This window comes from Stenella coeruleoalba, assembly GCF_951394435.1.
Source record: "Stenella coeruleoalba genome assembly, chromosome: 3".
Lineage (NCBI taxonomy): Eukaryota > Metazoa > Chordata > Mammalia > Artiodactyla > Delphinidae > Stenella > Stenella coeruleoalba.
In genome coordinates, this window is record NC_137148.1 from 121,989,082 (window position 1) to 122,012,027 (window position 22,946).

Here is a 22,946-nt window from a genome sequence, read left to right on the forward strand (position 1 = left end):
AAAATATGAACTTTGTAAATATTTGGCCTTATGAGCTAGCAAAATATTTGGCCCCCTGTAATCTCTTCCCAGAAATCGACTCCGTTGCACAAAGGAAGGATCAGTAGCAGTAAGCTCAGAGGAAAGCGCTGCCGGCGCCCAGCGCTGAAAGCGTTAACAGGGCTGAGTAAAGCGATCCCTGAAGTAAGGCTCGAGTTGTAAAAGTTTGCAAAGCAGCGGCGGCAGCAGCTCCCAGGGAGATGGAAGCCGGTCGAGGGAGCCTGGCGGAGCGGCAACCGAGAACCGTGCTGAGCTGAACTCAGCCGGGATTACAAACTCAAGGTTAGTGGCCCCCGCACACCTCCCCGCGCTGACATCTTTGGAGAGTTGTCTCAGGAAGGCCGGCGCCGGCTCTCAGCCTGGTGTGTCCCGTCTGCTTTATTCACCAGTGGGGCCGCCGGCTGTCGTGCCAAACCTCCCGCGAATGCGTTCGCCCAAGCCCTGGCGCTGTGAGGGCCGGGGACCTCTTCCCTGGAGACTCTCCTAAAGGGGAGACTTCTTTTCAGACATCCGAAAGGAAACTGTTTCTGGGACAAGGATGATTTTCAGAATACACACACGCATAGGCGCACACACACACCTGTGTACGCTGCTCCATCTTGGTTCTTATCGGCTGTGACCACAATCCAGAATTCCTATCTGCTTCAGCTGAAACTGAGAACCATTGTCAAAGTAACAAAACAGGCTGTGCAACTTTATCCTATGGGAGGGCTATTGTCTCTGAGGCTAAGATAATCAAGGTGAGAAAAAAGAGAGAGGAAAGAAAGAAAACAAAAAGAAGAAACTTCCAAGCCACATGGCCTGGAGTTGACAAAAGAATTTTTGAAAATTAGTTTCTAGTAGAAATGTTCCTTGTACATTGCTAGAACAAAATAATGGGGGAAGATGTATTGTGAAGGAAAGAATTCTACAACTACATGAGATTCAGATACATTTATCTATGTAAACAGTTTGTTATAGTATGGTGCATAGCAGATAAACTTAAAAGAAGGGGGGAAAAAAAAGAGTAAATAGCTTCAGAGAAATTGCATCCTGAGGGGCCTTTCATTTGAGACCCAGATGGACTGCCTGAGGGCTTTCACCCTTGGAGCCCTGGCTGAGAGAGCGGGGTGGCTTTGTCCCCTCAACAGGCCAGTTCTGTTTCCCCCTCTTGCCTTGCACACCGAGAGGCAATGAGTAAGTAGCCAGTGGCCGGCCGTGCTGACAGCTCCCTCACATCAGCCAGCAGGCAGGAGTCGAGGCTTATACCTGCTAGCACTGAATCAGAATGAGTCATCTGAAACTTGGGTGCGGGAGCAAAGTCCTTGCAAACTGCCTTATGAGACGCTGGCTGGATGTAGGTGGGATACACCTCTCCGAGCACTCACAGTTTTTTCTTCTCTTCCTTTCTCCTTCAAACCGGCAGGCATCCGGACACTCTCAAGAGGCAGTCTCTGCCCCTTTGGCTCAGCTGACCTGACCATGTGGACTTAGCCCCTCCGGGTCAGGACTGGAGTTTTAAAATAAAATGGATGATGTGACATTACTTGATCTTCTGGAGTGCCCCGTGTGCCTCGAAAAGCTCGATGTCACCGCCAAAGTCCTCCCTTGCCAGCACACCTTCTGCAAACCATGTCTCCAGAGGATTTTCAAGACCCACAAAGAGCTGAGGTGCCCCGAATGCAGGACCCTGGTGTTTTGCAGCATCGAGGCGCTGCCGGCCAACCTGCTGCTCGTGCGCCTTCTGGATGGCGTGCGCTCGGGCCAGGGCTCGGGGGGAGGGGGCTCCCTCTGCAGGCCTGGCGTGCTGACCTCACAGGGCAGCAGGAAGAGCAAGACTCACCCCCGAGGTCTGCAGTGCAGCCCTTTCCAACTGGTGCCTAACATCAGAATCCACATGGATGGGGTAAGAAAGATCTCATTTTTTCCTACTGTGTCCACTTGGAGGTTGGGTTTGCCTGCACCAGCAGTTGGGGCTTCTGTTCTTTTAGTTACATTTCAAAGACCCCCTGCGGAGGATTCCCTGGGGATAAGTTTCTGTGGGCGGTGATCGTTATACTGAGACTTGGTGGAATCCTGAGCCTATCTGATCCACCCACGAATGCTTAGATTGTTAAAGCTACCCAGGTTCTCCCTGCTCCTCGTCCAGAAGGTGGTAGGACAAGGAAAGCTTTCTTGATTATATTTTTGGTCTCACATTTCTGCTGTTCTGAGGCCAAACCAGGGCACGGGAAATGCACAGAGGATGGGAAAAAAGAAAAACAAATCTAACTGCTTGTTGCTTTTGAGATCTCAAAGAAGTTTCCAAATGTCAGGTTTTGTTTGCATTTTACCCCGATCCATCTTTCCATTCCCAGTCATAAAGTGCCATGATGACAATGCTCATTCATAATGGTTCAAAGTTATCAAGACACTTAACTGCCCAAATTTCACGTGGGAAGGGAGCGTATATGTGGGTAGAGTGATTGACAGGAAAGGCTGGCTGTGAAGTACAATAGATGTGTGTAGGAGCCCCACAGGTGTGTCTTACTTTACAAAATGAATAAAACATACACAAAGTACACATCAGAGGCTGCAATAAAAAAAAAAATGAAGAGCCGCAGGAGAGCCCCGGGAGATCACCCAGTAATGTTTTTGGTGTTTGTAATGTGAATCGCTCTCTCCAGCCTTGTGGGCACATCCTCAGGACTCTATCTGACCTGGATATGGGAAGCTGGGTAAGGGGACATTTCAAGAGAAGGGCGTGGTCCTTGTGGCTCCAGGAGGATTATTTGCTGTCACCCTTGCAGTCAGTGTGTCCACGTGGACATGGCAAGCTGTGGCTTGGGTGCTTGGCATACTTAGAAAGTCTCAGTGGTATTCTGTGAAGTCCCACCTGAAGCAAGCTTTAACACTGGCAGCAGAGCCTCACGACTCCCTGCTGTGAAGAGCCGCGGAGGGTGGGAGGGTCTTCCCTGGATTCCTTCCCACTGAAGAAGAATAGCCTTGTGGTGTGCATTCAGAGCAAGTTTCTAAAGTATTCCTTCCAAGAGCTCACCCCTCCTCGGGTTCCCTGCACCTTTAAGCCACCCATGCAGTAGGGGTGTATGGAAACATTCCAAAATGAGAGCGGGAAGAAGCAGGGCATTGGTGTGATTTCTTCACTGCGGACTTTTTAGTGCCATTGGGCCTGTGTGCGTGAACACATTCCCGAAGAGGGCTTGGCGCCCTTGTTTAAGGCTCCTTATTAGCCCTAGGTCTAGTCATCAATCAGAATCCACAGGCCTGGAAAAGGCGGGGTCAGGGTTGCGGAGCAAACTTTCTGAGGCAGGCTGTGTTTATAGAGCATCAGGTTCTATCTTTGGTCAGCAAATCTCCCTTTGAATTCCTAAGACCCAGCAACCTCTCCCCTCCCTTGCGCTGCAAAGTCTGCAAAGTCCCTGCAGGGCAGAGTATCATCGATCACTCAGAGTGTCGGGGGACTGGGAGAAGGCAAGTCCCCTACCACCTTCGCATGTTTTTGTTCATGCTTTCATCTTTTTTCGATGTGGCTACGTTGCTAAGAAAAGGTAGCAACAGATGGATCCACAGCTACCTACTTTTTGAACCACAGAGGATTCCCAGGCCCCTCCCGGCACAGGGAGTTGTAGGAACTAGAGCTGGTCCAACGGAAGAGACAGCCAGTAAGATGCTGCGTGTCCCTGGAACTCTTTCACGAGGACCTGTCACTTCAGACCAAGGTGCCAGTGATGGGGTTGTGCCCATCCTCTGAGCTGCACTGGAGTCCTGCCATGAGGCTGAAATGGAGAACCAAGCCGTTGAGGGCTCCTGCTTTCAGGCAGGACCTGGTTTAGTGAAGACTCTCTACAAGAGAGCAGAGCTGGCAGCCAGCCCGCAACTGCCCCTGTTTCCTTCATTTCCTGAGCCTCCCTTTCTCCAAGTGCCTCGTGTCATCTCTTTTGCCTCTCTCAATGGGGATATGAACAAACTATTCCTGGATGTAAATACGGCTGTAATTCTGCAACCTGTTCTACTCCCCCAAATACAGCTACCTTTCCTATAAGTGTGAAAGCGATCACGTGTCCCTGGGTTCAGAGAACTGTGGATTATCTGGGAGGCCACACTGTTCTGAGAGGCGGAGTGATGGCCTTGCATCCTCAGTCAAACCCTCACCAACCTACTTGCCCTCTCAGCCTCAGTTTACCCAATCCAGTCAACACTTAGTAATACTTGCTACCCCTCTTCCTCCAGGATAGTGTAAAAATTATCTTTACAACATACTCATAGCACCTTAGAAAACCTATGCCGTGTAAATGCAAAGTATCATCATTATCATTAATTTAAACTGGCTGTATGTCTTTGGGCAAGCCACTTAAGCTTGCTGGGTCTCAATTTAAGATTCTGTAAAATGGGAAAATGTATTACAAAAACAGAGAGCCACTGTGAGGCTTAACTAATGAGTGTTTGCAAAGCACTTTGAAATCCTTAGATGAAAGGCATTAGGAAGGTCGTTATCATAGTAAGCATTATTATTGACTGTTTAGTGTGCCCTGCCGTGCATGAGGCATTCTACAAAATACAGCAGGAGTGATAGCCCTTGCAGGAGAGTGTAATAGGTCTTATTATTGAACTTGAGTCTATGATGAGTCCAGGCCAGGATAATACTAAGTATCAAGTACTACCCTAATACAGCATAAATAACCTGTTGTCACAGGGTACCATTTTCTAAAACACCTCTTCCAAAGGATTCGATGTTAAGGTGGCACTCCCAAAGAGTTCATTTAACTTCCTGTCCAGCAGCTTTTTAAGCCCAAAGTCTGTTCTGCTCTCCTAAACTCATCAAAACCACAAGCTCATCAAGATGTTTCTGTTGGCTCAAAGAGGCCTGGTACTTTTTGTGCCAGCCAGTATACTAGGGTGGAACCAACAGTCACACTTCACGGTGCCAGCCCAAGAGACAAAAAAATAGTCCACTGTGCCTACCTGTCTAAAACCCTCCTAAGCCGATTGTGTAAAAAGAAAACTTGAGAAACGGCTGTAGGTTTCTACAGCACGCAATTATTTCAAACCAACAGGGGAGATCAACAGACTCCTGGAGGGCCCATGGCAGTGCAAATCCCACGGGCTCTTATTCCTTCCCGTACTGCAGGTGAGCCAGAGGAACTTTGCAAGCCTTCGAGAAGATTATGGGCTTCTGTATAGCTGATCTCTCTTCCTCCTCCATCTGTTATCCTTTAATAAGATTTCTGAATTAGAACAGGCAAGAGGGGCTTCCCTGGTGGCACAGTGGTTAAGAATCCGCCTGCCAATGCAGGGGACATGGGTTTGAGCCCTGGTCCGGGAAGATCCCACATGCCGTGGAGCAACTAAGCCCATGCGCCACGACTACTGAGCCTGTACTCTAGAGCCCGCGAGCCACAACTACTGAGTCCATGTGCCACAACTACTGAAGCCCGTGTGCCTAGAGCCCGTGCTCCGCAACAAGCCAAGCCACCGCAGTGAGAAGCCCGCGCACCGCGATGAAGAGTAGCCCCCGCTCGTCACAACTAAAGAAAGCCCGCGGGCAGCAACAAAGACCCAATGCAGCCAAAAATAAATAAATAAATTTATTTAAGAACAAATAGAAAAAAGGCAAGAAGCAGTGAAGATAAAATTTGCAAAGTTAGGTTTGAAAAATACCAGAATTCAAATCCTGATTCTGCCCCTTGATAGTTGTGTAATTTGGATGAATCACTTAAACCTCAGTGCCTCTAATTCCCCTTTTATAAACTAGAGATAACAGTAGTATCTACCTCAGAGCGTCAGTGGGGAGAAATAAATGAAACTGTTAATGTCAGTTAGCTCGTAGCACCGCAACTGGTTCCTATTACAAGCTCAATAAATATGAGCTGTTATTCTTATTAAAGCGACTCAAGACTTTCCAGTCTAAATTACACAACATCTCTCACTCCCTTGTTAATCGAGTGTCCTCCAGAGATGGTCCTGGGTACCCTGATTTTTGGTTTGCTTTGTGTGTCTCCAAAGGATCTGGGGCCATGATTCAGGTGTGTGATTTCTCCCAGCATGCGCTGACTTGGCAGCTCACTTCCAAGACCCTTTAGGAGCAAGGACTTGATTCTAGGAGAAAACGTGCTACCCAGCGTCACTTCCCCAAATGGCAGCTCAGCAGGACACCATACAAAGGGCAACAACCTGGTGCACCTCCGCAGCATCACCAGTTCCTCATTAAGGTCTAGCTTTCCTTTCCTCTGCATCTCTCTATCCCCAATACAAACGTTGCCGCCCTGGGCCTTGCAGGGCAGGACTCTCTCCCTTCTTTGTTAAACAACATGCCAACCACACACATTCCTGTCTCACTTGCCCTGTCTCAGCAAGAACACACCTGCCACCTACAGCACACAGACCAGGTGGCCGTGTCCTAGAAACGTTTTCAGCTGGTGTTGCAAGCAGCTGAGATGGCAAAATGAGGTCAGAAGGCACATGAGGGAATTGAGGCTGGGTAGAAACCAGAAGGCGCCCAGCCCCTTTTCCTGGGTTTCAGCTGCTGTGTCCTTCGGCAGAGCTGTGACACAGACGGGGTGGTTTCTGCTAAATTTACAATGGGACTAAAACCATCCCAAGCCCCTGAAAACAGCAGGCAGATGCCACTGGGTCAGCAAGGCCTGGATGCGGCAAGTGGAGGAAGACATAAAGGTAGGAGCTGAGGTTGAGAAGTCAGGAGACCCAGATGGTTCCCCAGATCCACCCACATATGCAAACCTTTTAAAAAACCACATGGCCCCAAACTGGCTTTGCTCCCAACCCTCTCTCCACGGACCTCCTTCCTAGTTACAGTTCCCTCCCTTTTACTGATTAGTGTTTAAGGATTGTGGTCAAATGGAGCTGGGTTTGTGCTGGGATTCAATTACTTGTGAGCTATGAGGCCTCAGGCAAGTCACTTAACCTCCCTGACCTGCAGTTTCCATATTTGTGTAATGGGGATGATAATGGCGTACATATATCAGAAGGCTATTGTGAGATTAAAATGAGATAATGTATGTGAAAAGCTTAGTATAGTATGGTACATAATAGATGCTAATAAATGTTAAATAACAAAATTAACAATAGAGGAGAAAGCTTGGGGCATTGGATTTGCACCCACACATAAACATGCAGAGACTTCTGTTAAAAAAATTAAGCAAAGGAGATAGCAAAAGGACAGGGGCTTCACGAAAAGACAAAACTGTAGTGATGAAAAATAGTGGTTTTCAGTGGTTACCAGGGGTTCTGGGTTGGGAGAGGATTATAAAGGGATAGCATGAGGGAATTTCATGGGATGAAGGGGCTGTCCTGTATCCTGTTTGTGGTGGCAGTTAAATAAATCTGTGTATGTGTTAACATTCATAGGAATATATACCAAGAGAAAAAAAAGTCAATTTCACTGTATGATGATGTTTAAAATCATATTTTTAAAAATGAAAGGGAGCCCTTATACATTTCTTTGAGTCTCTGCCTGATTTTTACTGGTCCCGCTCTGATGTCCTTTCATCTCTGTGTGTACTGGGTCAATGCTATTTCGGAGAAGGATTTTACCATCATTTAAATGATCAGGGTAATTCCTGCAGGTGGGCTTCTCTCTGTTTTAGCAAACCGTTCTATTACCTGCTTCAGTTTTCTCATCAGTTAGAGGTATCTGGCCAGTAGACAAACACAGCGTTTCGACCCCCAGTGGATGGCCCAGGCAGATGCCTGGGATAGAAGGTTCTCCTCATTCAACCTCAATTATCCAGCACATGCGCTGGGGCATGTCACCTAAGGGATCAGTCAACGCATATTGTGTGTCATCTTGTTGCCTCTTAGGTTGTCTTCCCACATGTCCCTTCATACTATAAAAAGGTTACGGAATGAGGGAAAGTGCTGTTCAGCCCTTGACTCCGAAAGAGCATCGTCATCCATCCCATTCCAGGCACCATTACATAGCTTTGGGCTTAGCTGGGCCCAGCCCACATACAGCTCTCTTCAATCTCATTATCTTCTCCCTTTCTTTCTTATCTTTAAATTCATGCTTATATGACAGTCTTTCACAAACTGTATTCTGTAAGCTATTAATGGATGTTCCCTAAAGCTCCAGGGTCAAACAAACCTGGACTGAAACAGAGCCAAACATGTTTTCTTTGCCGCAGGACTTTTCAGCACTTTTAGCATGCTCATGCGCTGTGAATCTCTAAGTGGTAGATAAGAAGAAGAACCGTTCCCCAAATTTCTGTAACAGTGATACTCCCCTCTGCCTCCTTTCATTAGTACCTTGAGTAGTGTTAATTGTCATGGAACAAATTTGGGGAAATGCTGTCTCATACTAATGCAGAGGTAGTTAAGCCCCCAGAGAGAACCTTTATTGTGGTTAGAGACTGTTGACTCATGCCAAGAAGAGTTTTAGGCAAGCTCTTGTCATTAGAAGATATTTTTGGAAAACTGTTTGAAACTCACTATCACCACCTTCTGCAGTATTTATTTAGCTTCTGTCAGTAGTCAGCTATAGGTACACTGGGAACCCACACAGCAAAGTAAAGATTCTACCTTCCCAGTGCTTACCGTCTAATGGTAAAACCAACTAGTTAGATACATGTGTCTAAGCATACATAAATAAATATATATGTGAACATATGTGTGTGTGTATATATATATAACATATCCCTGATTTAAAGATATTATCTATTGTAAGATATATTATTTAGTTATAGCTCTTAAGGGAAAAGAAGCATTACCATGTTAGATGTTCACTGTAAGATACATCCAATTTTAGAAATGTTAAGATATGAAAAAAGGAATGTCTTACTGAAGAGTACATGTTGTGTGATTCCATTTATATAAAATTCTAGAAATGGCAAAACTATAAACTATAGTGGTTTTTTGGGTAATGCAAATGTTTTATGTGGTGGATATAGGTTTGTCTAAATTCATCAAACTGTACATTTTTAAAAAGCTCATTTTTGGTATGTAAATTATAACCCAGTAAAGTGATTAAGAAGGCTTAGACACAAAAGATGATGGTTTATGAAAATGTCAGGCGAGGAGGTGGTTCAGTTTAAGGGAAATGAAGTTTGGCCAATAAAAAGAAACTTCCTACAAAAAATAGGTGTTTTAATGGTCAGGAAGGACATGGTCAAGGAGTGAAAAAGCAGGGTCTACTCTGGGCATGTGGGTGCTAGGAAAGTCAGGGCAGGACAAGGATATCTTGAACAGAATGGAAGCTGGAAGAGAGGGAGAAGGAAACAGATGGAGTGGAGATGGGGTGACCTGTTACCTGCTTCAATACCACTGCTAGGAAGGCATGTGTCAGTTACTCTGTAATAAAGTCTCTCTGCAGCCAAACTGCTTACCTGTCATCATGTGGCCTGATGGATTCAGTGCAGCCAAACAAGATACCTCTGCTCCAAGCAGATGGCTGAGCTCACTGGGTAACTGAGCAGCAGTCTCCACTTCACTGGCAGACAGAGCCACTCTTTTCCACTGAAATGGTCAGGTTACCTGACAACCCTAGCCTGCAGGAACACGAGCCAGCACACCCAAAGCAAGGAGGAGAACACAGGACAAGGAAAGACAAGTCCATCTGTCGTGAGCTGCTTCCTGCAACTTGGGTCTGTGTCCGCCCCCAGGGTCACACCGTTCTAGATCCCCAGGTCAGAAGCCAGGGCATTCAACAGACTGCTTCTAAGTGCCTGCTACATGCCAGGCTCTGTCCTGAAAGCTCACACCATTGGAAGCCCATACCAGGAATGCTCATGGTCCCAGACTCCAGGACTCACATAGCAGCTGAGTTCACCTCAGATCTCTGTCATTTTTCCAATCTTTTTTCCAAACACCAGCAGAACAGGCAACTTGTCCTGTGTCTCAATACTGTGCTTGGAGTACCCAGCCTACAACCTGGCCCAGATTAGGAACCCCCAAATATTTTTCGAATGGATGAATAAATAATGAATGTATTCATGTCTCCGGTAGACTTCATGGCATCATGGAATAACCCTTCATAATGCAGAAATGAACTCTTTATGGATAGAACCATGACAAAGCTATGTGAGGAATGAGCAGCTTATTACAGTAGGCATACTGAAATATTCTAGTTGGGAATCACCTTATTAAATACCTTTTTGGGTGACAAACAGTACTGTCCAGAAAACACAATGGGCCAGGTTCAAAACCACTTAGCTCATGAATTGCTAACCCTAAGAAGATAGGAAATGCCTCTGCATATATGGCCAAATTCCTGCATCAGACATCACAAATTCTATGTGCTCCTTTGATCATGGGGGAAACACTTCATGTTGAGTTAATGTACACTTAGTCCCAGGGATACCAGTGACAGAAAAGATGAGGCACTAGAAGAATTTGCTCCTGAGTTATGAGCTAAATTGACCTGGCCTCCTACATGAAGGGAAGGCAGTTACTTCAGGTAGGAACATGGCCCCTGCACCTCTCATGCTGACAAACCTACATCACACATGTATATAATGTAAATAACATACAGGTTGCCATTTTAGCCATTTTTACGTGTATAGGTCAGTGGCATTAAGTATATTTACATTGTTTTGTAACCATCACCACTATCTATCTCCAGAACTTTTCATCATCCCATACTGAAACTCTGTACCAATTAAACAATAACTCCTCATTGCCCCCTGTGTGTGTGTGTACATGTATGTGATTGTATATATATATGTACATATACACACACATATTTAAAACTTTTTTCTGAGTAAGAGGAGTAGGTGTTTTTGTATCATTTTTAACATATGTATTCCAGTTTTCTGCTGCTTCTGACCTTAGACTTCCAATGAGATAAGCAAACAAGATAATGCTGTGAGGGCTTCCCTGGTGGTGCAATGGTTGAGAATCTGCCTGCCAATGCAGGGGACACGGGTTCGAGCCCTGGTCTGGGAAGATCCCACATGCCACGGAGCAACTAAGCCCGTGAGCCACAACTACTGAGTCTGCGTGTCTGGAGCCTGTGCTCCACAACAAGAGAGGCCGCGACAGACAGGCTGCGTGTCTGGAGCCTGTGCTCCGCAACAAGAGGCCCGCGCACCGCGATGAAGAGTGGCCCACACTCGCGCAACTAGAGAAAGCCCTCGCACAGAAACAAAGACCCAACACAGCCAAAAATAAATAAATAAATTTATATATAAAAAAAAGATAATGCTGTGATTCAGGACAAAAGCTCTTCATAAATGTATACTGGCTGTGTGCTTCTGGGCAAGTTATTTAGTAATTCTGAGCATCGTTACTACAAAATGAAAATAGGAAACTTAACTCATAGTGTTCTTGGGAGGAGTTAATGAGGCGATTCTTGTAAAGTGCTTAGCACAGGGTCTGGACAAAGTATAAGCTCCTAGTAAAGGTTAACTGTCTGCTTGCACTCATCCAGGTAGGTTAATCTCAGAAAGTACTACTACACTGACTGCGGTCAGCCTGCCATTTTACTACACTGAAGACACGGGGGTAATGGTGATCGTGGCATCATTTGGAGGATAAGTCAAGATAATTCTTGTGAAGTTCTTAGCACAGGGCGTGACGCATGGTACTCCATGACAGTAAGTGTGAGGCATTATTATTTTTTCCTATGCCTCATTCATTCAACAAGCATATACAGGATGCCTTTTATGAGTAAGACCCTTTGCCAGGCTCTAGTGAAGAACAAAAGCAAATAAGATATGATCCTTAATAACATGTAGACATGGAAGAGACCCAGGAAAACTGACTAATTCACCAAAATGGCTGAAACCCTCCCTTAAAGAGCTCATGGTCTTTTGGGACACATCCACGTAAAGTAATAATTATGATGCGGTTAATAAATGTTAAACAAAGGACTTACTATGTCAGGCACTGGGTACAGCACTTTTACCTACAGAATCTCACTTAAACTTAATTCTTTCTACAACCCACTGAGACAGGTGCTACCGTTTTCTCTACCTCACAAGTAAGAGGCTTGTGCTCAATAAATGTTCATATAAGAAAACACAATGGGAGGAAAGGGCTGCAGATCAAAACTGAGCATTCCTGTATTTGTGTTTGGGGCAATTGTTGAGGTTGCATTTTTTAAAATGCAAATGGTCTGATGCTTAACCATTCATAGAAACCCACGACACTGAGGATTGCAAACCTCAGAATACACTGAGAGGCATGTACGTTGGGTGGTGAGTCCTGGCATCATGGTCCCAATGCTGCTGGTTTGGGAAAATGTGCCTTTTGGCTGCCATTCACATGCACAGCATGGAAAGCCAAGCGAAGAGGTGAGAGAGCTTGGATCATTCACTGTTACTCTTCCCTGAGAGGCTAACAGGAAAACTTTAGCCTGGAGACAGGAGAAATAAGGCAAATAACTCCCGGGGTGCCTGAAGCAAACCACCCCAGCTGAGGGTATCAGCCACCTGCCAGTGTTAGAGAAGGCAAGTATGGAACCATCTGCCTAACTGGGAAACTGGCCCACACGGCTGACTGCAACCCATCCTCTGGTCTCAGTGTAGCCTTCACTCCTCCAGGAAGTCAGCCCTCTGTCCCAAATCCCAAGCCAGCTGGCCACTTGTTCCTCCTCAGGCTCCCAGAGTCCCCAGTGCTACCCTCTGGCCTCGTAGCACACATAAGGTCCATGAGGTCAAGGAAGTGTCTTGTCTCCTCTGTACTCAGCACAGTGCCTGAAATGCAACCAGCATTCAATAAATATTGAAGTACTGAATGCATGATGTTGGCGATATTGCAAGACACTGCAGTTAGATTCAGAATCTTCAAGGCTCAGGAGCCCCTGGTGTCTCCCCCTGAGGCTAGAGGAGAGGAGACATCCCAGCCATCTCGTCCCCAGGATCCCTTCCAGCCCCTGTCTTGTTGACAAGGGTGTTTCTTGACTCAAGGCCAGGTGTGCTAGGAATGGCACGTAAGTGCTTGCAGGGGATTCAGAGGTAATTGGGAGGTGAAAAAAGAAATCAGAGCAGAACGGAGCCAGAGAGAGAGGAGAACACCAACTGACTGGCAGGCGCCGCCCTCTGAGCAGGTTGCCCTGGATTTGCGGAATTGAGGATGATACGGCCGCACACATAGAAGTGTTTTATTTGGTTGCCAAGGCAACGCAGCAGAGTCAGTGGGCATGGAGCAGGAATAGATCTCTGCAGAGCTGTGTTCCGGAAGGGTGATTGGCTGTGATATTAATGAGCTTCCTGGATAGGAGAAAGGCAAGGCTGACATAAACCTGATTTGGGACTTTTGCTTAATAAATAGGAATGGCAGAGAAATGGAGGGGCAGAAGAGAAAACTTCTCTTTCTGGCTTTCTGGGGAAGCAGGAGAGGTAATCTTCTGGACTTCCAGTTTCTCATTGAAGGAAGGCGGAAGGGGATGATTGAAGAACAAAAGGAGATGGCAGCGTTTTCTTCCCCTTAAGAGATTATAAAAAGGATGCAGAAGCCCACATTTTAACAAAAAGGACATTTTCCATCTCCTCCTTTTACTTCCCTTTGTGTGAGAAAGGAAAAGAATTTGCTGTTAAACATGTTTCTTTTTATTTTGTTTTTATTTTCTTAAGTTGTTGAAACACTAAGATTTTTTTCTTTTTCACGATCATAAAACTTTGTGATTGAGAGAGGTCCTGGGTTTTCTAACTTCTCCTCTACTTGCTGTCCCAAAGCCTCGAGAATCGGGCAAACGCCAGCACGCAGAGTGCTTGGCCCGATTGCTTGGGCAAGGAGGGTGGGACCAGAAGAGAGAGAAGCCAGACGGGAGGTGGACATTATTAATTTGCACCTTAATAACTACAACTGTCACATAGCACACACCGTGTGCCAGACACTGTGTGAAATAAGCATGGTTTTCTTGAGTTCTCCCAACAGCCTTTGGAAGTCCATGGTGTTCTCTCATTTTACAGTTGAAGGAACTGCTAGGAAGTGGCAGAGACAGGACTTGAACCAGGTTTGCCTACATCCAAGCACCGGGTTCTAAACGAGATCAGTCAGGGTGACCAAGACAAGTATGGTGTTCCCTTGGCACCTCAGGGAGCCCTGCACCACCTGCCATTGCTGGTTGGTTCCTGTTGGCACCAACACCACCATTCTAATGTGGTTGAGAAGCCTTCCAGAGCATGATGTAGTCTGTAGCCAGTGCAACTCCATGAGCACGATATGCTGTGCACCTGGTCATAAATTTAAGGGTTTAAGTGGTAGGAATGAGTCTAAGTGGATGGAGAGGGAGACAAGAGAGGAGGAAATGGAGCCAGAGAAAAGAGGAGGGTAGGGATAGAGAAAGGCAGAAAAGACACATGGGAGATGTAGACGGGCAACAGAAAGCAGGGAGGAAGGAGGAGGAAAGGGAGAAGCTGATCAAGGAAGCAAGTGCTGGGGGGAGGACTCCTTGGGGAGATATGTTATCAGGAGATATGGCAGGCTCTGAGCCGGAGCTGGTCTGCTTTTCTCGAAACATAAACAGAGTTAGATCAAAATATTTATGCTCCATTCCTTTCGGAAACCTGTCATCGGGATAGGCAGAATGGTCTATTAAAGGTGGAGAAAAATAGAGCCTGAAATTCAGGAAAGTCAGCTTCTAATCCTGTCTTAGCTGAGAACCAGCCTGGTGACATGAAGTGTATCTGAGTGCTTAGTAAATGTAAGCAATCACTATGGCTAGAAAAAGTCTTAGATTCTCTGAGTCTCAGAATTCCACTGTCTCAAATATTTTACAGAATATGCAAATGATACAGAAGTATTTGCATTTATGTTTTTTTTTAACCTATATAAATATAAAGATTTTCAGAGAAATAGTTACTGGTTTTGAACCCTTATGGTCTTCACAGGCCTGGGCTAAATACCTGCAAAAGCTTATTGAAACCACAGAGCAACACTGTTTAACAGCAGAGGAAATTGAGGTTCAGGAGTAGAGCACTGAGTCGCTTGCCCAAAGTTACTTGTGTAGACTAACTCTAAGCCCACGTTGTTTTTTTAAAATTGAACTATAGCTGATTTATAATATTGTGTTAGTTTCAAGTATACAGCAAAGTGATTCAGTTATATATATATATATATATTCAGATTCTTTTCCTTTATTGGTTATTATAAGATACTGAATATAGTTCCCTGTGCTATACAGTAGGACCTTGTTGTTTATCTATTTTATATATAGTACCTTGTATCTGCTAATCCCAAACTCCTAATTTAGCCCTCCCCTACCCTTTCCCTGTTGGTAATCATAAGTTTGTTTTCTGTGTCTGTGAGTCTGTTTCTGCTTTGTAAATAAGTTCATTTGTGTTATTTTTTAAATTCCACATATAAGTGATATCATATGATATTTGTCCTTCTCTGATTTACTTCACTTAGTATGATAATCTCTAAGTCCATCCATGTTGGTGCAAATGGTATTACTTCATTCTTTTTTATGGCTGAGTAATATTCCATTGTGTATACATATCAACATAGCCTCTTTATCCAGTCATCTGTTGATGGACATTTAGGTTGCTTCCATGTCTTGGCTATTGTAAATAGTGCTGCTACGAACGTTGGGGTGCATGCGTCTTTTCAGATTAGAGTTTTCATCTTTTCCAGATAAATGCCCAGGAGTAGGGCTGCTGGATCGTACGGTAACTCTATTTTTAGTTTCTTAAGGCACCTCCATACTGTTCTCCATAGCAGTTGCACCAATTTACATTCCGACCAAGCATGTGGGAGGGTTCCCTTTCCTCCACACCCTCTCCACAAGCCCACATTCTTGACTATCGCATTATGCTACCCTGCAGCACAGTAGCTCTGCTTTCCTTGTGCAAAGAGTATATGTAGCACGTATCTTTTGTATTTATTAACGTGGCGTTAGTAACTTCCTCTCAAGTCATGTTACCTGTGTAAATCTTGTCACTCCAGAACTACATGGTACCAACCACATGTGCAGGGGCTGAGTGAGTCTTCTAATTCCTTTGTATTCTAGAATCTCACACCTGTAGGAGATCTTAAGGTCCTCCAAACTAGCCAGCCACTCTCCTATGCTTCAGTCCTCTTTGACTTCCCACAGAGACACCCACTTGACTGTTGCCTTCAGAACTCCAGCGTGGGGGAGTTTTCTGTGCCTGAACCTAGTCTATTCCCTCCATTTCTTGCCAGCAATCTTAGAAAAGTCTTTCTGAGATTGAGCCACACAAAACACACCTGCTCGCTCTTTCCATGGAAGCCTACAGGTCTTTGAAGGCAACTCTGGAGGGTTGCATCTTATTTTTGTATTTCATTTTCAATCTTACCTTCTACAGGCTAAAGTACTTCTCTTAGTTCACCTAGAGAGCTGGTTTAAGTATTTCTAACTCAGGGGGCAAGATGGAGGAATAAGAGCAGGGCCTCTGAAGTCATGAGAGCTGATTTCAAATCCCAGTTCTACCTCCTGTTAGCTGTATGCACTTGGGACGTCATTTAACCTCCCTGAGCCTCACTCTCTTTACCTGAGGATGAGGTAACATCCAAACTACCCCACACAGTGGTTCTGAGGATTAAACAATATGACACATGTGACACACTCAAGGACTGGCCCATAAGTGCACTTAGTCCACGTTGGTGATTTTTTTTTTTTTACTGCGGTATAGAGGATGTACAGTATTATATAAGTTTCAGGTGTACCACATAGTGAGTCACAATTTTTAAAGGTTATATTTCACTTACAGTTATTATAAAATACTGGCTATATTCCCCGTGCTATACAATATATCCTTGTAGCTTATTTATTTCATACATAGTAGTTTGTTCCTCTGAATTCTCTACGCCTATATTGCCCCTCCCCCTTCCCTCTCCCCACCAGTTTGTTCTCTGTATCTGTATCTGTTTCTTTTTTGTTATATTCACTACTGTTTTTTTTTCAGATTCCACATATAAGTAATATCATACAGTATTTGTCTTTCTCTGACTTATTTCACTTAGCATAATACACTCCAGGTCCATCCATGTTGTGGCAAGTGGCAAAATTTCATTCATTTTTATGGCTGCATAATATTCTGTTGTATACATAAACCACATCTTCTTTATCCATTCAACTGTTGATGGGCACTTGGGCTGCTTCTATATCCTGGCAATTGTAAATATTGGTGCTGTGAACGTTGTTGTGCATGTATCTTTTCAAATTAGAGTTTTTGGTTTTTTCAGATATATACCCAGGAGTGGAATTGCTGGATCATATGGTAGTTATATTTTCAGTTTGCTGAGGAACCTCCATACTGTTTTCCATAGTGACTGCACAAATTTACATTCCAACGTGTTGGTGACTTTTTTATTCTTTAGTATTATTATTGCCCCTCTCCCTGCATAGTTGTCCATCTTATTTCACTGGGAGCACCTGGTCCAGGATCCAGTTGCTTTTTGCTTAAACCACCCACAAATAAGCATAACAGGGTCTGTCCCAGAAAAGACCTCTGAAGTATCTTCACACTGGGATTTCAGGAAGAAATGCCACAGTCCTAGAGAATGTCTCTTGGGATCTCCTCCCTGTAAAGAGCCTCTAGCCATAACAAACCTTGCTAAAACAATAACAGGAATGCTACTCTTGAAAGCACTATAGAAGACAAAATATCTCTTTTTATATACTGTATGTTTGGGAGGGTGCACGTAACATTCTGTGGGTGCAAGGTAGGCTACTGGTATAAACTAAACTCAATGAAAGGAAAAAGCACTACATTCCAGTAATAATACCACTAGTAGGTACTCATTATACAAATATATATCGAGTGCTGTCACTATGTACCAGACAGTAAACTGGGCAGCAGGATACAATAATGAACAAGATAGACATAAAAGGTACACTCTACTGGGATTGATAAAAAGAAGAAAAAAGCCATGGTCTTAGTTAGGTTCCCCCCAGAATCAGACTCTGATATGAGGATTGAGTGCTCAAAGATCATTTGGGAGGAATGAGGACATCGGTGGGGGAGTGGGAACATCATACAGGAGGGGGAGGTGACTAGTTAAGGTGTGTTTTGAAGCCACTCACCACAGTGGGCTACTGATGCTTTACCCCTTGAAAAAGCTCTAGGAAACAGTGTAAAACTCAGACTGAAGAATTATCCTGGCCAAGAGGTGAGAGATCTGGGGCATTTATACCTCTATACCTGTCGGCCAGTGGTTAAGAGCTACCCCAAGGGGCAAAGTATGTTCTAGAAGATCAAGGGAAGGCTTCCAACAGAATTGCAGGTGCTGGCTATTGGAAGTGAAGTTGAGTTGCACAGAAATGATAAAGGGATCTGAAAAGATATGGGTAGAGCACCAACCATGTCACTTACATACATACGAAACAACCAAGATAATCACAAATTGTGCTGCGTGTCTGCTGTATAAACTAGCTCTTATCTATACAAGGATATGAAATAGAGGATAAAAGGGAAGATCTTTGATCAGGGGAGGCATTGATGCTGAGACCTGAGTGATGAGAAGAGGGCAGCTCTGTGACAAGGAAAGAGCTGGGTTCCAGCGAAGGAGGACATCTTGAGCCTGATCCCAGATGGAAGTCGCTAAGTTTGGGGAACCAACTGAATGCCCACCTGGCTGAGGGGTGATAAGCAATGAGGTGAGACGCATGAGAATAGACTTCAGAGGAAGGCATAGAGGGACCAAGAAACGATGGTCATGAAGGGAGCTTGGATCCTAGATGCAATGAGAAAGATTAAAGCAGGAAAATCATCTGACCTGATTTTCAATTTAATATATTACTTTGGCTCTTGTGTGGGAAATGAATTTCTGGGGTACAACAGTAGAAACAGAAGATCAGTTTTAAGTCTTCTGGATGGGTGGCCTGGACTAAGATGGCATCTGTGATGGAGAGAAGTGGATGAGTTTGAGAGCAAACTTGGAAGTAGAAACAGTGGGACTTGCTTCATTTGGGCACGAAAAATTGGACCCTTTATGTGCCACTAACCTTACTGAAAACTCACTATGCCAAGCACTTCCATTTAACTCTTGCAACTTCTGTGTGAGGCAAATACCATTACCTTCACCCCATTTTACAGGTAGGGAGACTGAGGCTCAGAAACATTAATTTGCTCAAGGTCTCACAGAGATCAAGAGACAAAGCTGGATGTGGCCATAGCTGGTGACCTTAAGGTGCTCTATGGTCTCAATAAACCCAAGAGGAGGTGGGGATTGGCCCACGTCACCCTCTTTGAATGTGTGCCTCACTGTTCAACGGTGTTAAACCTGCAGGATGTCAGTCAGGCAGAGGGAAAAGCACAGGCATTAAAACCAAAAGACCTGAGTCTGAATCCCAGCTCTCTCACTGGCTACTGTCACTAGAACTCTCTGAGCCTCAGTTTCCTCCTCAGTAAGGGAGTAACGTCTACTTCAAATGGTTGTTCTTTTTCTTTTTAATTTTATTGAAGTATAGTTGATTTACAATGTTGTTTCAAATGGTTGTTCTTGATATTATGATAAATGGATCCTTGTAAAGGCTGAATCACCAGGTTGTCCAGACCCAGCTCAGACCACCTCCCTGGGTGCCTCCAGCCAGGAACAGAATTGGGGCCACATAAGGCCTCCATCCTTGGGAGTTGGTTGAGGAGACTTGACTCTCAGGACTCAGAGGGGCAGATTTCTTCAAAGGGGAAACTCATCCAAACAAATTCCTCCCATGACTCTGCCTGAGGCCCGACCTAGACTGGGTGTTGCATAAAAGGCAGTCCTAACCCAAGTTTATCTCAGGCTTTCTTTAAAAATGCCACCTTGTAAGGAATCATAAAACACAGGTGCTGGGCTTCCTTGGTGGTGCAGTGATTTAAGAGTCCGCCTGCCAATGAAGGGGACACGGGTTCGAGCCCTGGTCCGGAAAGATCCCACATGCCGGAGAGCACCTAAGCCTGTACGCCACAACTACAGAGCCTGCGCTCTGGAGCCCATGAGCCACAACTACTGAGCCCATGCACCACAACTACTGAAGCCTGTGCACCTAGAGCCCGTGCTCTGCAACAAGAGAAGCCACCGCAATGAGAAGCCTGCACACTGCAGCGAAGAGTAGCCCGCGCTCACCACAACTAGAGAAAGCCCACGCGCAGCAACGAAGACCCAACACAGACAAAAATAAAAAAAAATAAAAAAAATAAAAAACACAGGTGCTGAGTGCTGAAAAGGACCATAAAAAACCATCTGGCCCAATGTCTTCCTATGCAAATGCGGAGTCTGCTGCTTAGCGAGAAGAAAGGACTATCTAAGGCCACACAGTTTGCCAGTGAATAAACACTGGGACCAAAGTCCGGGCGCTCTGAATCTTGGCCTGAGCACTCTGTATTTTAACTGCCTTGCATCTTGCCCAGGCCATTGTAGTGAGTTTGTTGGGCTTGGGTCAGAGGCCTCCAAACCAGATTTCAGCATAAAGAACTCCTTTAGAAACGTGAGCACATTCAGATCATGTGTAGTGTTTTGCAGCATGGCCTGGTGAGGGCACTTTCAAACCTCTGGCCCTCAACTGCAATCTGGGCTGAAAAGCATGTAAGCATTTACACGGTCTCACGGTTTATGCCAATTTTGAGCCTCAAAAGGCAATTTCCAAAGACTCAGGGGGAAAGAACAAGGGACAAGCTATACAGAGAGACATAGAATAAAACTAGGATGGCAATGAAAGAAAAACCTTTCCAATGTAAAGCAAAAGGTATGAAAGAGATGCGCCTGGAATTGGCATGAGTGGCTCTAATTTCATGGATATTGTTCTTTAGAAGCACCTTGTTATGCAACCATTTGCCCAATCCCACCTGCTATTTCGGTTTTGTCTTTTAAATATTTTAAATTATTTCCAAAGAATAGAAAAGCGATTGCTGGCTCAGAGGGGATGAATATTTTTGAGACTCCTGATATGTAATGTTCATTTGCTTTCATCTGTGTTTGTCAGAACTTTTACTTGCAAGTGACAGAAACTCACCTCAAATGAGTTCAAATAAAAGTGGGAATTTGTTAGCTCATGAAATGGGAAGTTCAGAGAGCTGATCTCAGGGCCTCTAAGGACCCAGACTGTCTTGCCGGTTTGCTCCTGTATCTTAACTCCACTTCTTTCCCTATATTGGCATTATTCTCCCCAATTACAAATAACATTCTCCACGATGGGGTTGGAAGAAGGTGCATCCCCCAGGTTCCAACAGAATCCACTGCAGTTGATAATAATAATAGGGACTTCCCTGATGGTCCAGTGAGTAAGACTCTGCGCTCCCAATGCAGGGGGCCCAGGTTCGATCCCTGGTCAGGGAACTAGATCCCACATGCCACAGCTGAGAGTTCGCATGCCACAACAAAGATCAAAGATCCTGTATGGGGCTTCCCTGGTGGCGCAGTGGTTGAGAGTCTGCCTGCCGATGGAGGGGACATGGGTTCGTGGCCCCGTCCGGGAGGATCCCACATGCTGCGGAGTGGCTGGGCCCGTGAGCCATGGCCACTGAGCCTGTGCGTCCAGAGCCTGTGCTCCACAACAGGAGAGGCCACAGCAGTGAGAGGCCCGCGTACCGCAAAAAAAAAAAAAAAAAAAAAAAAAAAAAAAAAAAAGATCCTGTATGGCACAACTAAGACCTGGAGCAGGCAAATAAATAAATATTAAAAAATTTTTTAATATAACAATAAATTAATTAAGAAGAGGCAGAATTACTAAATTCACAGCATTTCTGGGAGGGCTGCAAAGCCTGACTGGAGGCCACTCTGCCAGGAACACTGCCTTAAATGACCAAGTGCTGACTTCCAGGGCTGACCTTGCAGGCTCTGAACACGGAGGCCTCCTGCGGCCCCCCTCCTGTTACTGCAGTTGGAGGTCATCTTTGCATTAGCCCCTACCACTTTCGCACAGAAGAAAAGATGGGTCTTCCTGGGTCCCCTCTTTGTGTCACCAACTTCCAGTTTGAAGTTCAAGTCAGATCTCTGTCACTGACAGAGCCTAGACCCCTAGTTGAAAGCAGTACTGATAAAGCTGGCATTTTCAGCTTCTTAATTCTGAGGCAGTTTCCGCCACCCACCAAAATTCATAAGGTGGGGGAGTTCCCAAACATAGAAAGTGGGTTCAGATGCATGGCATTCAAAAGACTCATGAACACGTACTACACAAAACACAGCAACAGACAGCTCAGATTTATATCGCTCTAGCTCCACCACCCCAGAAAAAAAGGAAAGCCTCTTTCAACACTGCCTAGTTCAGTGCCTGGCACGTAGTAAATACCTGTTGGACAGAAACGATCCAGAAGCTTTCACAAGTAAGACCTGATTCCAAATCCCAAGACTCCTTTGTCTGATACTGACAAAACGAAGATGAAATTAAAGTCCTGTGTCCCCCTAGTTTCCTTATATCTAAAATATTTCTTACCTGAACTTTTGTTTAAAGGTGGGCAGGCTGACCTACCTCATTTGTGTCTAACTTTTATGGCTGTCTGATTTCTTTTTGTGGGGGGAAAAAGGGGGATGTAATATTTCTGATAAATGGAAACTTGACATTTTTACCAATGGAAGTCTACTGAAATAGAAAATGAGATTCTTACCTGGGAAGAACATTAACAACATGTAAAATTGCTATTGGCACTTAAAGATGCATTAGGAGGGTCAAAACTGGGATCAAAAAGAACCCAATAGGCGAGGCAGATGACAAACACAATTCTCAGCTGCATTGAAAACAGGGCAGGAAGTTAACATGCAATCCCTCAAAGAGCTTTCACAGGTAGTGTGATATTTGATAGCAGCAAGCAACTGATGGAAATTTTTATACAGATGCTGAAATTAGCTTTGCTAACACTACTCCTACAGTGAGCACTACCCAGCCTTGACTCTTGGCAAGTTGCCTGTGGAGATAAAATGAAGAGGGCAAACTGGTATCATTTTTGAAGACAGTAGGATTTTTCAGCAACTACTGCATTCCCACGTCCATCCTCATTTTTTTTTTTTTTTTGCCTCATGTCAATTCAAAAATTTGTAGCAGAGAAAAATCCTGAGGGGGTTATCTTTAGTTGTCACTTGTAACAGTCTTT

The 22,946-nt window shown here is 44.9% G+C and overlaps 1 protein-coding gene across 1 annotated transcript in view; it reads left to right on the forward strand.

Moving 5' to 3' along the window:
• Positions 1-223: 223 nt before the first annotated feature.
• The window catches only part of SH3RF2 (SH3 domain containing ring finger 2), a gene marked incomplete at its 3' end in the record, with an annotated part of 125,974 nt that continues 103,251 nt past the window's right edge, over positions 224-22,946 (forward strand). The window contains exons 1-2 of the mRNA XM_079917148.1: positions 224-321; positions 1,445-1,924. Of these exons, the coding sequence (XP_079773274.1) occupies positions 1,547-1,924 (378 nt within the window). The 5' untranslated portion in view covers positions 224-321; positions 1,445-1,546. The remainder of the gene's footprint in view (positions 322-1,444; positions 1,925-22,946) is intronic.